Source organism: Festucalex cinctus, chromosome 10 (assembly GCF_051991245.1).
Source record: "Festucalex cinctus isolate MCC-2025b chromosome 10, RoL_Fcin_1.0, whole genome shotgun sequence".
NCBI lineage: Eukaryota > Metazoa > Chordata > Actinopteri > Syngnathiformes > Syngnathidae > Festucalex > Festucalex cinctus.
Window position 1 is genome coordinate 21,998,546 of NC_135420.1, and position 17,157 is coordinate 22,015,702.

General features: G+C 42.5%; 2 protein-coding genes across 5 annotated transcripts in view; one reads left to right on the forward strand and one right to left on the reverse strand.

Moving 5' to 3' along the window:
- ralgps2 (Ral GEF with PH domain and SH3 binding motif 2) overlaps window positions 1-17,157 on the forward strand; it is a 51,080-nt gene that overhangs the window by 27,018 nt on the left and 6,905 nt on the right. For all 3 annotated transcript variants that reach the window (XM_077535037.1, XM_077535039.1, XM_077535038.1), the window contains exons 10-13: window positions 15,654-15,791; window positions 16,685-16,775; window positions 16,853-16,920; window positions 16,996-17,134. In XM_077535037.1, coding sequence (XP_077391163.1) covers window positions 15,654-15,791; window positions 16,685-16,775; window positions 16,853-16,920; window positions 16,996-17,134 — 436 coding nt within the window. The remainder of the gene's footprint in view (window positions 1-15,653; window positions 15,792-16,684; window positions 16,776-16,852; window positions 16,921-16,995; window positions 17,135-17,157) is intronic.
- Window positions 14-14,197, reverse strand: angptl1a (angiopoietin-like 1a). 2 transcript variants are annotated; one of them, XM_077535187.1, is made up of 6 exons: window positions 13,893-14,197; window positions 5,729-6,032; window positions 5,017-5,637; window positions 2,333-2,526; window positions 1,104-1,374; window positions 14-777 (listed from the first exon to the last, which is right to left on the reverse strand). In XM_077535187.1, exons 2-6 carry the CDS (start codon window positions 5,907-5,909, stop codon window positions 590-592), a joined length of 1,455 nt encoding a protein of 484 aa, XP_077391313.1. In that variant the 5' UTR covers window positions 5,910-6,032; window positions 13,893-14,197; the 3' UTR covers window positions 14-589. The 2 variants fall into 2 exon arrangements, with proteins under 2 accessions (XP_077391313.1, XP_077391312.1); XM_077535186.1 differs by having other exon boundaries at window positions 5,729-5,974; window positions 13,893-14,196.

Sequence of the window (17,157 nt, forward strand, 5' to 3'; positions counted from 1 at the left end):
GGGGGGGGGGGGGGGGGGGACACAACGAGTCGCACAAGTGGCAGTGTGAACATTTTGGCCTGAGTAGAATCACACCTTAAGTTAAGCTATCACAGGCAAAGGCCTAAGGTATTTACACGCCTGTGTATTTCAGTGCCAGGAATTGCTAAAAATGTAGTGTGACACTCAAAAAGTAATATCCAAGTTTATTCTTTAGCCCACAATATGAACATAATTACTTTCAATGGTGATGGTAAGCTGCTCCTGAGGAATATCTTAAGTATTTAAAAAAAACAAAACAAAACATTCCCACGTTCCAACTGGAGTCAACTGGGACATGGGAATAATACTGATTGTCACAGGAGCCTTATGCTCAATTCAGACTGTATGATTCGAGTGAAACAATTCTGAATTTTTTCTTACTTGAGGTTCAGGACTGTTTATATTAATTTCGGCATGGAGTTCATCATTCCGTGCAAAAGCATGCCGTTGTTTATTCCGCCTTTTCTTTAATGACAAGTCTTTCTCCTTGTACCTGTACAATGTGTATTCAGGAATATTTTTTTTGTGAAACAAGGAAGGCGATTTAGTGAGCCACTGTGGCGAGGTTCTAGTCAATGGGTCGGATCATCAGGCGCACAGACTTGAGCGAGTAGAACCCCCCTCCGTATTCGGCCCAGAAGATGCCGTCTTGAAACTTGCTGCGGTAAACTCCGCCGCTGTACCACACGCCATTCAGGTTGGTCTGGCCACATGCGTTGTACCACCATCCGCCCTTGTGGAAGTGTGCGCAGTTGCCTTAAGGAGGAACACAATAGTAGCAATCAAGAACAAGCAAAGCTGATAGATCAGTGACAACAAATACTTATTGATAGTAAAGAAACTTGAAAATCACCATACATGTAATCTGTACTAAAGTATATTTTTCTATTTTTCTATTTTACTCCCTACATTTGGAACAACTGTACTTTGTAGTCCTTATAATTGCTCTGCTGTCATGGATGACAATACAACACAAAAATAAAAGACACTTGTACTTTAAAAGCTCTATTTTTAGACAAGTATCTGTACTTCTACTAAAGTACAAAGTATTAGTATTTTGGCCACATCTGACAGTCACGTACCTGAGAAGGCATCCTTGTCTCGGTCCAGCGTGGTGAACTGTTTGCCGTTGTGGCTGGTGAAAGAGTCACCGGCGTTGCCTTGGTAGGCGCCCAGCCTCAGGCGGTAGCCCTCACTCTCCGGCTCCAGGCGGAAGCTGCTGTACTCGGCATACACCTTCTTGCCGTTCCAGTCCTCCAGCTCCACCATCAGTTTGTAGTCACCCTGCTTGCCCAGGTTGTAGATGTTCTCCAGCCCCAGCCAGTGCTCCCCATCAATGTTGCCAAAGCCTCTCTGCGAGGGAAAGGGTTTTTCATAAGTGGGAGAGCTGGGTGATTAATTTTCGATAATAATAATTTTTCTAAAAGTGAAGGGAAAAAAATGACGATCATGGTGGGCCAATCAAATCCCAAGAAATGTAAGCAATCGTACAGAGTGCTTCTAATGCAATGCAATCTTTTCACTCTTCTCAAATGTGTCTGAGGTCCACAATCAAGTAAAACAGAAACGAATGTCTTGCTTATGGAGAGGATAATTTCTATTAAAGCTGTCACTGATCTGTCAGGATGTCAACGTGGCTCTTCTTAAGCAAATTCACAGCTGCAAAAGGTGCTTTTCTTGCTGCGTTGCCCAACGGCGGTGCAGGTTTTTACTTTTTATACTTTTTAGTGACGTGACAAACTCCTTCAGCATACATTTTTCTGAAGAAGGTTGTGTATCGCAAAAATGTCGTGAAACAAAAGGCTGATGCATGGGAAGGATAAACACATGTTGCATTTCCATCTCAGCCTACCAGCACTTTGCTAATTCTGTATATTTGCGTTACGGTCCCTGGCCACGACTGCACTTTGTTTGAAAATATGCAGCTAAACTGTTTACAGTCACGGAACACGCGTTCATTTAGTGGCCCCGAAACGAACCCTCCAACCGCCATTTTCTAAAGCGCATGGCCTCATTAGGGTCGCGGGTGAGCTGGTGCCAAGTTCGCCAACCCTTGCTGACTTTGTGCGAGAGGTAGGTTACACACTAGATTGGTTGCCAGTTAGTCACAGCTCGAAATGAACCCCAAAGACAAAGTTCATCTTGCATTTGATGTCTTTGTTACAAGCTTGACAAATTTTTTAAGAGGCAAGGGACTTGAATCAGACTTGGAATTTTGGGACAAAATTCAGGAAAGACAGCAACATAACTTAACAAATAATACCTGTTTACATTTGAAAATGTGGCGTGCAATTTCTTTGTATCCACGTACCTTGTAGTTCTCCCAGTTGCGAAAGAAATTAACCGAGCCGTCTCGCCTCCTCTGCAACACGGTCCAGCCGCCGTTGTCGAGGCTGTGTTCGCACCAAACTTGTATTAGCCGCTCGCTGCCGTCAGTCTTCAGCAGGTACATCCCACTGGTGGTGTGACCGGCTTTGCGCACCTGGAAACAGTCCTTGAATGGACCTGAGGTTTAACAAAAAAGAAAAATCTTATTGAAATCAAAGTCCACAAATTGTAATGAACCTCCAAAACAAATTAAATCAAGACAAACATAATAAAATACAGCAATAGTAGAAACAAAAATCAAATGCAAAATAATCTAAAGATAAATAATATAATGTACATAAATCTAAAAATAAGTAAAGTGCAAAATGATGTAGAAATGAATGCAATAAAATATATAAGGATAATATAATCTAAAAAAAAAAATGTTAAGTTAAAATTGTTCTAAAAATTATAAAATATAATATTTAAAAAATAAATAAGTAAGAACAAAATAATATGAAACAAAAACTGGCAAAGAAATTGGTCGAAAAACGTGTCCGTGTCTGGAGGGGTTGCAAAACATCTCCTTTCAGCCGCAACCCTCCAAACATCCTGCCGTCTAAAGCCATCCAAACACGCTTTTGATTGTTGTGTGAATGAATATTCACAAGCGTATGGCCCGAAAGCAGAAACAGCTGAATCATCCCACTGCGTTTCCTCAGTTTACCCTTGTGTGAGTGTTAATAAACCAGCATGAACGTCGGTGTTGCGTGAGGGGCCTAAAGGCCTATGGAAGATAGTTTTCTCAGCTGAGTGTGGGATCACCCCAGAATCCAACATCAGGCCCCTGGTATTTAGACCTTAAACCTCCCTTACACAAGCTTCTATTTTTCTACTGATTGGTCTCCTATCCATTCCCCTATTCTTCATTTCTGTCAATGTCATGTCACGTTGTGCAAACACAAGCCCTGAAATGTTGAGATTTCAAACAAAATCAACCCACAAAGCCACAGCGGTTTCAAAAGGGGCTTAAGTTGTCCAAACAGTGGTCTGCTAATGTGTATTTATAGTAATGGTGAGCATACGTAGACCTTATTCTATTAGTGGTCAATGTTGAATTTATTTTTTGTAGGGTGGGGGGGTGAAATGATACCTATTTCATTCTCATCCTAACTGTCAGTTCAGTATGTTGAAGATATTTGTTTCAGACACTGTACACTGTAATGACAATGAAATGAAAGGCTTATTTTAGTCGTAAAACCAATCTTTGTGATGATCTTTCCCAAAGCCCCCTTGTTTGTTCAAACATATGTACATAAAACAAGGAATATATATCAGTCCTACTGTTAAAAGCCCAGTATTGAAAACCACAGTATGGAAGAGACATATTCCGCGCAGGGGGGTTTACAATCACCATACAAGTTTACAAATGGTGTTCGGCGTGTTCTGACTTGCATACAAGTTGCATTGTTTTTATTTCTAATGTAAGAAAATTGTGGCGCCTTTTTTTGTTTGCTTCCTGTTGTCTCCCTCTGTTGGCCATTGTTTTTATGGTGCTTGTTTGTAACAAGGAATTTCTTTGCTCTGTACTCGTGACAGGTGCACTGACAATCAAAATCCATTCATAAAACTTGGAATACACATTTTTCATACAAATATTAACTATCATTCCAACTTAATGTGTTATCCTAGGTTAGTTATGGACTACAGGATGTTCCAACTTGCGTACAAATTTGGGCTACGTTACATTGACAGAAATACAGGAACTGTCGTAAACCAAGGGCCCTCCGTAACTTTCAAGTGGCCGAACCAGGGAAACTAATACAAAGACTTGTTCACTTTCCTTCAGGAATGTACATAATTATCAACTAATTGTTCACTGATTGACATAAAGATCAAGGTTGCAAATGGCGGACAATGAACTAGTCGGCTGTTTTCATTTAGTGCCATACGTACCGTGTTCCTATAATATAGAATTTGGATGCTTTGGTTTTATGCACTCCTTGTGTTTCATTATACACAACATGCTCGTGTAGCCTGGATGTTCAAACTCTAGTAAGGATTTGTCAGGCTAGATCTAGTTCCTTCTCCTTGTTGGACCAAAATCTGGAGTAATTGGATACATATGCTCACTGAAGGATGGCCAATGGAGGACTGGACGATTTCACTGTCTCAATTACATGCCAAGGATGCATCAAATATATATTTTTTTGTCTGCAAGCTCAAAGAATATTCTAGATTGTAGGCTGTCAAAAGTTATTCAAGCAAAACGAGGGAAGAGGCATGATCGATAGAACAACTATAGGTTAAATTGCCAATCAGTCACTACTCTCCGTCTCAGTCTGAATGTTCTGAACTGCGCTTTCTTTGCCAATTGTGTATTGAGCAGAATTATGTTGCCCAGGGGAGTTAATGGAAGTATCTTTGGACACTGGACAGGTCAACTTCCCGTTGGTGACATTATGTTGCTCTTTAGATCACTGTCAAAAGCACCAGCAACTGGTAATGGCAAATTTATCATAATGTCTTCATATTTGTTGCTGGTCTTAGTCCCTTCAAGTATCTCCTTCAGCAGGTAAAATGCTTGCACTATACGTGCCTTGGCCATTCTTATACCTTCCATTTTGTTTGGATGTCGGATCAGGACCACTGTAAACTGAGGATCCTGCATGTGTAACTAGTACCCACCGTCAGAAGTTAGTGTTCCCTGTGGCGGCGGAGGGTCAATTCCAAAGGGGCTCGGAGTGGGCGAGTTTGTGCGCGATCCTCGCGAAAAGGCCCTGTTGTTGTGGTCCCGCTGTATTTCGTTGGTGAAGCGGTTGTTTACTGGTATCGTCTGCGGCACCACCTGAACCAGCGGCGGCACCGCAGGCAGATCAGTGCGCCCCACCGGCCTCAGGCATTGCTCTTCCAGTGCCGAGATAAGGACGGACTGGTTGTTGACCACCGCGGCCATGTTGGCGAAGCGGACCTCCAGCTCCCTGTACCTGGAGTTCAGCCGTATCATCTCTGAGGTCACGTTGAGGACACGGTTCTCCAACTGGGCCAGCTCCAGGGAGTTGTCTCGCTTCCTGATGATCTCATGCAACAGCTGCATGTAAAGCTGGGTCACCCTGGAGTTCATATTCCTGCTCTCTTTCCTCAGCAGCTTCATCTCGTTTACCAGGTTGCCGTCCACGTCCACCACCAGCTGCAGCGTGTCGATCTCACGCCGCTGTTTGCTCAGCACTTCCCGCACGTCCGCAATGTCCATGCGGGTCACTCTGTCCTTGTCTGGCTCGGGGCCTGTGGAGCTGGCACAGATTGGACCTGATAACGCATGACATATGCAGGCAGGCAGTGAGAAGTCAATATTCACAGGCATCTTTAAAGAACAGGCAGAAACGTTAAGGGTTCAAACCTGTAATTTTCTGCTCAGGCACAAGGAAGGTGTAGGAACACTTTTTGGCATGGGGGTCTGCAGGAGCTCTTTTACTTCTGTGAAGAGACGTCCTCCGGGTTTCCCTGGAGTTCCTGCAGGAACTTCCCTCCCACAGAGAGAGGCAGAGGAGGGCGCACAGGCTCCACATCAGTCCCTGCATTGCTCTTTTGGTGGGTTGATGGACAGCTACTTGTGCTCCCCTCCTCCAAGCCCCCCTGGGCCCGCCTGCATGAAGACAAGACCTTTTAAAATCCAGAGGTTCTTCCTACTCGGGTCCGTGAGCCTAAAATGCACATACAGCAACTTTGTGTAGGGACTGGTGACCAATAAAACATGAATAATAAACCTGTTATTCCTCCCTACCTTAGCTTTAGCCTAATGAAAAGCTCTGAGATGATTGTGACTTAACCTAAATATGACATCCATGTGTGTATCGTCATTTTTATTTTAAGACAAAAGTCAGCTGGAATAAGCTCCTGCTCAAACACGACCCTAGTGAGGTTAAGCGGTTCAAAAAATGGATGGATGGAGGCGTATAATTGCAGGAATAAAGTCCTTTTTTATAGCAAAAGTCATTTTTCCCCCGATTATAGCCATCTATTTTTTTTATAGACTAAAGGTGTCTTTTCATAATATAAAACACAATATGAGATGAATCTGGTTGTATTTTTTTTTTTCTTGAAAAATGTGACTTTATTCTCACAACATTACAACATTTTAGTTCCTCATGCTTTTTAGAGTAGTCGTGTTATGCATGTTTGATTGGTGCTAGGATTGTCAATTTTATCCTTTGGCAAATGCCTCCTTTGTAAGGCATAGTTGCATCCAAAAAGTATTTGTGAATCCCTGCTATATTGGCTTTTGATTTAGCCCCTAACTGACAAAAGGAAACCTTAGTGGTATCGCGTGCACACCAGAGTCGGTGACAACCATAATCTTTTAAAGCGAAGGCGTTTGACGTTTTTTAGTGAGTGTTATTTGAAGAAGTGTGTCAGCAGCATTCCGATTTGTTTGCATGGAAAGACCTGAAAGAACACTTTTGGATGGCCTGCCAACTGGAGGTCTGTTTTCTGTCTGTTGGTTCTCCCATTTACAGACACCCTGTTTATCTGAGGGCCTGTAGGTTAAGAACCAATGTGTGGCGGCTGATGGCTGGGCTTTAGTTTTGCTACCTATTCTCACACTTTGCTTTCTTAGCAAACTTCATGTGCCATACAGTGATTGTTTTTTGAGCCAAGGACATATTTTACATTAGAGAAATCTCACAGCGTGCCACAAAATAAAAGTGTCTGTCATGGTAATATTACGGAAAATTGCAGCTTGGCAAATTGTTGATACACAGGTTAATGGTACCTTCTGCCCCCTAGTGGAAGATAATTTAATTGTTGTTCTAGTCACGATATGTCACTGACACTGTTAACAATTTTAGGAGTGATTAATTTGGTTAGAAATCACTATTATAGTGGAATGCAAAGCTAATAACTCTGACAGCAGGAATGTCGGTGCAATCTTTAATTCCTGGACCCTAAGGCAATCATCACAACTCTTGGCTCTATGCCTCTCTATTTAAAACAAACAAACATCTCATCTGTGTCCATTCTAAACAGGTGGGAGTGTATTATGACATCCGCCTGTAAAACATGAAAGTGAAGCCCCGCTTCTTCGATGATAAATTTGCCAGCACGATTTAAGCTTTTCCATTGCATCGTCATTGCAATGTAATCTGTAAAATGTCAAACAGAATTTCTATTTTTCCCTGGTGTGTAAACTTGTGTCCAGAGGCTCTTAAAAGGGGCTTCAAGCCCCACATTCTTTACATCTAACCCAATTGTCCACTGTGTTTCTTTGACAGGAACAGCCTAGTTCATTTGACCTTTTCAGCCCGATCACAACCACACTCGCTAATAATAGCTAATTTTTATCAAGACAACCATATACACTTCCGGGAAATCACAGCATAAACATGAATTTCCTATATAATTCTGCACGTCCACCATTACATTGTTGTGTCAACATTTTTGTAGTTAAACAGTTAAAATTGCGGAAACTGCTGTGACCTAACATGACACGCACAGCTGAAAGCGAGTGAGAGACCTTCAATTAAGCAGCAAATGCTCACAGAGGAGGTGCAAAAAGAGCCGGGAGCTGAATGGGCAGACTGTGTGTGAATAACATTGCTGTCCTGGTCTCATGCTTTTACGGAGCCTTGCGACAATCACGCACTTTGATTTAGTGCAGCTATACATACAGTATACCCAAGGCTAGATTTACATTCATGCCCAATTCTGTAAGATGCTGATGATGTATATTCAATTATGCCACTTGAGAGCAAAAAATGGGAAGTGTGCCACTTGAAGCTTGCAATGTAAATCCAGTTTAAGATGTAGTCAGAACTTAGAGGACCATATATCTTTCAACAAAGGCACCAATTACTCTTTACTCTAGTGTTAATTCTGTTTCTGTTTCCCATCAGCCAACCGACTGGCACAGCAACGCTGACGCCACCCCACTTAGCTCCCTGGTCTTGGTCTTGCCTTCTTCTAATCCGGCTGCATCACTCCTAACAGTCTGTCCTGACTCATGGCAAAGACCATGAAACCCGGTGCCTTCTGTGTCTCCTCTTAAGACGTCATTGTGGTTCTTGAGGGATTCTGACAACCCCCCCCCCCCCCCCCCCCCCCCCCCGGATTATGGCGATCGGTTGCGTGTGAGTGACTATCCGGATGAATTACTAATCTTTCCAAAGGCTAGACAACATCCAGTAATGACTTAGGCAGCAGCAATACAATAAACCAACAGTACTTGCAGGGGATATGGATGGAGCCCTGCCAGAAAGAAAGAAAAAACCAGAGTAATTGACAGCCCCCAATTTGGTGATAATTGCTAATAGTGTCAACAATAACTATACCCAAACACAAACTGTGATCCCAAAACATTTTAATATTGTTTCAATTTCAGCATTAGGCCCACTCTTTAAAAAAATATATATATATTTAAAACATTTATTTTTTTTGCATGCACCGCAAATGCACTTTTTCATGCACGTGGCGAACATGCTCCATAAATGTCATCAAATTCCTACATCAGTGACGTAAATAGAATTTATGTAAGTGAGAATGTGCCATAGTGTGTAAATATGGTAAATACGTTATAAGACAATGACACATGTTTTTGGACTGTTGAGAGAGTCAGGGTACCTGGATTGGCTTTTTGACCAAAAAAAAAAAAAAAATTATTTTATTTTATTTATTTTTTTACCCTATATGCACTCATTTTGCAGTCAGTTTCCTCTTATAATCACGCTTTGTGCCCTCTTCCCACTCTTCCTCATGGTGGTTATATCTAAATTACTTTGACTGAAAGCAATTTGGCACACAAACGGAAACTTGTTACTTGTTTCTCTCCCCGAATGGCAAAAGGATTAATTCCATCTCCTGTCTTGTTCGTCACTCTCGACAAATGCGCTTGTTCAATAACAGAGCTGTGAAAGCAGCAAAAATCAGCATGCAACAAAGGAGCCGCCGCAGGCCACCAACCCCGCCCGCCGTACAGTATATTTTGGCAACAGGACCAGCGCCATAAGTCTTTCTAAGTGCACAGCTGGGTCCTCAACCTTCTAACAGTTATTAACAGGCCTCGCTCCTCCCGGCTCGCTATTTCTGCACGGTGGTTTAATTCAGCTACCTTGCTGTTTTTGGCACTGCCATGAAAGGAACGACTATATTTTGTATATCACCTACATGCTTTGTACTTTGGATCACACGCTCTTTCGTCCTACGGGGATTTTCGATTATTTTCAGTTGAACATGGGTGGGCTAACTTTTTTCGCTTTTTAATTTTTAAATCAAACAAAATTTATTATTATCAAAATTATACCTCCCCACCCATTGTTTAACACGACACTATGATTATCAAGTGTCGTTTATAAATGACTTTTTTAAAAATATAATCTGGGGCTTCAGACCTTTTTTTCCAAGACGGTTTTCGCGGGGGTGGGGACATTTAAAAAAAAAATAATAATAATCGGCCAGTTTGCGGAAGTACCATGAGGGGACTCATTTAATCAATTTGACAGAGTGAAAAATGGCGTTATATTGGCCTTGGCAGAGGTGTACGCTCTAAGACTTCTCCTAGTCCCTGAGATTTATGGACTCATTTAAAGGTTTTTCACCCTACTTGTTCACAATGAAAAAAGCAACTCTTTGTCTCAGACGGCGTATGCAGGAGCTGAGTCCCCCCCCCCCGCATCCATCCTTTAATAATTCGAGCGTTAGGTAGCAGCATATTGACTATGCAATGGTTTAAATTGTTTTCCTGCCGACATATACGTATATTGATGCAAAATGTAAACCCTTCCATATGTTTCCGGTTGCCGCACGGCTGAAGAGAATGTTTTTGGTTTATAATGTTGGAAATAATAGTTTACGTATGTTTGAAGGAGTGGGGGCAAGAAATGAAAATCATACATTATTACCAGAGAGAAAATCTCCAATTCTCCAATTGTTCAACATATTTTGATGATCACATTGTGTATCTAATGTCCGTTTCAGTCAATGGCGCAGATAGCTTCTATTACATTTGTTAGAGTCTTGATTCTGGTCTTAGGATATCCAATTCTATGCAATTTGATGACTTTTTCAATGGGACCATGTTAGCGCGGTTGTTAAATCGTGGACCACATCATAGTTATGTTTTCCCTGAGACAGTAATATCAATATACAATCACTTCATCATAATATTAAGTTTACATAATTGCCCCTGAAATTTTTTATTTTGTATATTTTAAAACTAAATAGAATTTTAATTTGGAAGTCATGAAATTGTGACAGCGAAATATTGAATTGTGGAGCTATTGTGCAAATTAAGTTCAGAGGGTAAAAAAGCTCTAAGAAGTAATGATAAAATGCATATTCTACTAAAATTAAAAGTGCAAATCTTTTCATCAAAAGAACTTGAAGTAGATACTTGATTTTCTTTAGCCTTCTTTAGTTTTGGACCATAAACAATGAAGTGACGGCTGGATATGGCCCCCAGGCCTTGAGTTTGATGCCTGGGATATAGGGTAAATCCATACTTATTTCAAATTCATTATGTTTTATGGCCACAAGAGTCCATTTTTCAAGTCTTGATAGATTTCCCACCCATCAGGCAATCTGGATTGTTCCATGCACCAATCCTCGCTGTCTGCAGTGATTTACCAAAGCTGTAACTTGGGAAAAATGTACATTTTTTTTTATAGCCCATTTACTGTTTTTTTCCCAGAAAAGAAAAAAAAATTCCATCTGGAATTTTGACGCTCCCATTTGTCCTAAAGGTCCCAGAAATCACAAACAAATGAGCAATTTTTGAGATTTAAAAAACAAAAAAACAAAAAAAAAAAGTCATCAAAAGTCATACGTCATACACATGTACTCATTGTCTAGCTGTCGTCCAAGCCTTTGATTATGACATAATGTCACCAGCCACTGTTTGTGTGATGCACAAACTGACTCCCTCCCTCCCTCGACTTGCTGACACAGATGTTACAGCTCTAACTTCCAAATAGTGTTGGAGGAGTGGGAGAGAGAGTGTTGGTAAGTAGACAAAACCCAGGATGTGAGGTGAGCACAGCATGCCGGCTGACCTTTTCAGACCCAAATATGCAGCCCACTAAAATGAAAAATACCTTCCAAGAAATTAGCCGTCGTCACCAGCGTGGGATGGAAAATGCTTTTGTGTGCTGCCTTATGAGCGGCAGTGTTTTACGTCTCACTGTTCAATGCCACATGTGGGACATATTAAAAAAAAAAAAAAAAAAAAAAAAAAAGGAGCTGCAAAGGGTTTTCTTCACAAAACGTGACTTGAGCCAGCAGTTGTGCCGGGATCTTTAAAAGGTGAAAGATGGTGGTTAGAATAAAAATGTTTTCCCAGATTAAGTGGCTTATTTTGAAGAAGTCTCACTAGTTGACTACTGAGCTCCATCTATCTCACTTTGGTAGAGTCCCCAAAACAGGCCCCCATCTGTTTTCCTTCTTCTCGTACTGAAACCCTAAACATGTTGCTTGATGGTCAGGTCAAAGGTCTTTACGCTGGATTAGGGTGCAGCCCCACCCTTCCTCGAGCCAACTCCTTTCTCGCCCCGCCAACAAACAGCTGCTGCTTCAATCAATCGCTCTTTGTGGGGAGGTTCTGTTGGAGGATGGAGGTTCATTTGCCTCCATTCAAGGTCATTTAAGCAGGCATTGGCCAGCATTATATTCTGACTATGTGATAAGCCATGATAAAAAATATTGCGTTTTCAGGGTGTCATGGTATCGCAATTACAGCTTTTTTTTTGTTATTTTTAAAAGTATGATAGGAGAAAAAAGGAGTTCAGTTGCCTCCGTTCAACTTTTACAGTTTAGAGTAGTTGAGGCTCACGGTCTGTCACACTCGGTCAAGATAAGGACCCTCCAATCTCCCGACACCCTCCTCCATCACTGCAGGACACACACAACCTCCTGTGTGCTCGCTTTAAACACACGGGCATTGTATCAACTCCTATTAAATAGTGGAAATTCCCTCGAGGAGCCCCTTGTGGTGGGTTCCCCCCTCTTGACGTAATCTAGTGAGTGACACTGGGAAGGTGAGGCTCGAGCCGCCCGGGGATCCAGGGTTGAGTGGAGAACCGGGAGGGAATTAAAACCCTTAATTGTAAGGACTCGCCTCTGGTATTGTTTCTCCTCACCACATATTCATCCCAGAATGAGCGATAATGTTAGTGTTGTGTTCAAAGTTTCCATGACTACTTCTTGCATGTTTTGTTAGATTCCTCCTCCTAATCCTGTGTTGACCTGTCCTGTCAACTGTGTCCAGGCTTCTCATTAACAGTGAGCAGCTATAAACAAGACTGGATTTACATTGGAGGTTCAAGTGCCCATTCATTCACATGCATTCCAATTGGGCAGATGTCCATTATATATTAGATTTAGCTGGTTTCCACTAAAGTGTACAGTTTGGATTGGTAACCCTCATTGTGTTGCTACTGCACAATGGAGGCTGTTGCATAGATCAAATTCATCCGTTAATGCAGTTGTTATACATGTCACAGCTGACTTTGAGCAAGAGACAAGGCACACCCTGGACTGGTTGCCAGCCAATCACAAGAAATGAAGCGGAAACGAGGCTTTGTTGCCTTGTCTGTTAGTTGATCAACCGAGACATCTGTCAGAAATCTTGGATATCTGCGTCCATGAGAAGGTTCTCGCACGTGGCCTGAGGTCGAACGTTGAAATCATTCATTCATTCGGCGCTGACTGAGCGCTATCAATCTCCTTCCAGAACTTGCTAACTTGTGCTTGAAAGCTCGTCGTACACTTGCAGAGTGTCCTTGAAACTACCCGAGGGTCAAGAGATTTGCGGTTAACATAGCAAAGCTTGCAGTGACCCGCAGTCTCAGGTGAAAGCTGGAATGTCCTGGATGTTGGTCAAGCATCTGCTCCCTCTTTTTATATCTGCGTCTTGTCTTACCCTCTCATTTTCCAGACTTATTGGAGCTATGGATAAATATTATGATATACTCCAGATTCTCGGAACGCAAGGCCTTTTCTCCTTATTACCGTTTTACTCCAAGTTTGGCATATTCCAAAAGCCTTTCCTGGTAGTTGACAACAATCACAGATGTGCTGTTGCGTAGAAAGTTTTCCACCAATAATCTATAATCGGCATCGGGGCTTGATCCCTAACCTCATTTGAATACCAAGGATTCACTGTATGTTGCTGTAACATCATTGATTCCACCTGGAGTTGAACCAGCCTGCCTCAGGTGGTTCTGTGCCTTTAAGAAAAAAAACAAAAAGGATCTCTCAATCTCCTCCATCTGATCGGGTCAAGCTTCCTCAAGTGTTTTGGCAGGAATGTTGCTTCCTTCCTCTTGTGCTTTCTCTCCTTGTTGTTGCTAGGCAAGTCACATATTAAAATGCCACTTAATGATTCTCAAATGAATCCCGGGCTACATTGACACAGATGTCATGGTGGAGTCACGTGCGTTCCTGCGCCTGTCACCATTCTAGAAAACATTAGACCTGCTAAATAGCTCGGTCTCAAGCTTCCAGGCAAATATCTGCAGCCTGCCCACACACTCACACACTCTCACACTCTCACGTGTTCAAGGAGAACATCATACCTTTTTCAAAGCAATGAACTTCCGCGTCCTGCAGTTAGGGTTTGCCGTGTGCGCTGTGTTGCAGTTTCACCGAGCAGCACCGTCCAGGATTCATCTCTCTTCTTCTCTTTTGCCCTGTTGCTGGCAAAATAGACGTGGTATTCTAACTGTGGGGGCCTGCTTCCCAAAGATGTGCGCCAGGCCAGGGTTCAAGAGCCGGCCTCTCGCACAGACTGAGCTCTTGACAACGGATGCCTCCAGTTTTTCCACAAAAGGATGGGGGTGACTTAAAAGGAGGGAGGGAAGGGGAGGAGGAGGAGTGTGGGAGTTCCAGATTGCCCCCCCCCCCCACCCCCGTCCCCCCCACCCCCCCACCGTCCGTCTTTCTCCCTCTGTGTTTTCTTTGGAGTGGCCCAGCCTACTTCTGATGTCACTAATTGGAGAAAGAAGAATGATTTTTTTTTTTTTTTTTTTTTTTAACTTACTACTTGACCAAAAAAAAAAAAAAAAAAGTCCTTATCACCTCTTAGTCTCATTCCAAAGCAACAGGGGGCGCAATTACCCTTGAGCTACAGCTAGCATTTTAACATCCAACAGAACACATTCATCATGGTGTGTTCATGAGCTTAAACAAAGTAATCTAGGAATAGGACAAATATTCCTACGGCTGTGGAACTTTAGTCCCTCTCCTGTGGCTCTCTGTGGTTTTTTTTTGTTTTTGTTTTTTACATTTTAGATCAAATATTCTTAACATGAAGTAAAGCCCTTGCTAGCATTACTTGTTGGAATGTACCTCAAAGTTGGCCTAATTACCGTTTACACCAATTTACCTGATTGCTGCTCTTTCGGGCGGCTGCCTCGCGTCTTCCAGCCTCCTGATTGCCCATTTTCTCCTCCTGTGACGGGTGGATGCTCATTATTACAAATTGCTGCTGCCAATACCACAGGCTGATTGGTGGTTTTATTGGACTGATTCTTGCTCTGGGTTTGTTGTCTAACCTTGCCTACTCTCCTCTTATCGTCACCATCATCTACTTGGAACAAAACCGCAGACGGGAACGTTTTCTTTCTGTCTCAGCGATGCAGACGATAATATTCCATGACCTCATTCATATTTTATGCATGTTTTGTCACTTGCAATCATCTCCACTACACGTGTGTGTGGATTCCATTCAGTGAAAATACTGTTGGTATTATTAACGTGTTTGAGCCTGTAGGATAACGTAGCTCCGTCCATGTTTTCACTCACTTTCACCTCATTTTACACCGTCGCCTTTCTTATATGAACCAAACAATGAGGGTCTGCTAGAATGAAAACAGCAAGCTGACATGTCAAGATGTGTGATGAGTTGCCTTCCATCTGCTCTCAATTTCATTGTAAAAGAGGAGATATGGAAAATCGACTTTTAATGGCCTGGATATACATTTGTGTCTGTGGACATACAACGTGTTACATGGACAGCTTTGTCCAAGGAAAAAGGGGCAGGGCCAAGTTGAGGGAATATTCTCAACTCCACAGGGAGTTTCCTCTGTATTACTCTTGTCAAACATTGAACGAGACGGTCCGCACGCACCCCTCGGACCTGGCATGCGACCCCGTTAGCGCTCCCAGTCTTGTTTTTGTATTTGTCTTTGCTTTGTAATGAGCTGAGCTCCCAGGAAAATGTGTTTTTGTTACACCGCCAACAGATGGTCCTTGTCCCCACTTGGCTCGTAGCGAGGCGTTCAACCTGATGCAATGAAGCTTACGCCGACTCCTTCCTGTCTCTCTCTTTCTCTCAGGGATGTATCTGTCCGACCTGACCTACGTGGACTCTGCCTACCCGTCCACGGGCAGCATCCTGGAGAACGAGCAGCGGTCCAACCTGATGAATAACATTCTCAGAATCATATCGGACCTGCAGAGATCCTGTACCTACGGTGAGTTGAGAAACATAACATCACAGGCATCGTATGAGAAGTGGATCCAAAATTTAACACAATTGTGTAAATACTGTATCATAGAGAGCTGTTCTGTATAAATAGCACTGATAATTCTGACAGTTTTGTGACTACTGTCCATGGCTCTTTTCTGGTTAAACAACTTCAACATGGTATGGGGTGACGTAGTTGACCTGAGACTTTTCCACCTATCAATTATAGTTTGAGGCAGGATCCTGCCTAGTTCATACATTCCAGACCTTCTAGCAAAAGCAGGAAATTGATGATTTATTGAGATCACATGAAAACATTTTTTCAAATAGTTTGAGCCCTCCCACACTGCAATTTTCTGCTTTTTGGAGGCATTATCAGACCCTAACCAAAGGTAGCAGATTGCCCGGATAAAAGGTGATCTGCAAGATTTTGCCATTTTTCCATGTTTTTGTATCAACAGCCCTGACACCATAACATGGCGGACAAAAAATACATCTGTTTTCTTAAGAATTTATCGGGGGAAGAAATATTTAAATAATCACTTCCTGGTTTTATGGATAGTTATTATTGGGCTTGAAAGGGAAAAATTGATTCAATATCGATTTGTTTGATTATATATCTATTCTTTTTTTAACCCAGTCCTACGTTTTGGTACAATATTCTGCTATTTTGTTAAGCTTTTTTTCCCCCGTGATAGTTATATTTTGCACTGAAACAAAATAGGAAGTCAATCCGTATCATTAATTCTGTATCACCGTAACAAGATTAGGAATTCACGTGAACGTCACTGCACCCACCCACCCTGTTGTGTTGGATGCGATCTTTGTGTGAATGTGGTTCCAGCATGGATCCAAACTTCACTCCTTGACCCACTGATTTCTGTCTCCATGTATCTTCAGATATCCCACTGTTGCCTCACATACAGAAGTATCTCAACTCAGTCAGGTACATCGAGGAGCTGCAGAAGTTTGTCGAGGACGACAACTACAAGTCAGTGGCCGTTCAATTGGCAGCACGCAGATTCAGTAGACCCGCAAAGCTTATGTTCTCAACGTGCTTTTCTTCAGGTTGTCGCAGAGGATCGAACCTGGCACCAGCACGCCGCGTGCTAACGCCTCGAAAGAGGATCTTGCTGGTAAGTGTCGGGCTTAATATGGGGATTCTCATGTTAACCTTATAGACTTTCAACTTATGGCTTTCAATCCCACAGGTCAAGAGGCGTCTGCGTCTCCTCTGTGTGGCCGCAAGTGTTCATTGGCAGCCGACGGCTCTAAAGTCCCAGCCACGCCCCCCTCACCAAGGAACCTGCTGCCGTACGGACACCGCAAGTGTCACAGTCTGGGCTACAAGTCAGTCTTTTTTTTTTTTTTCT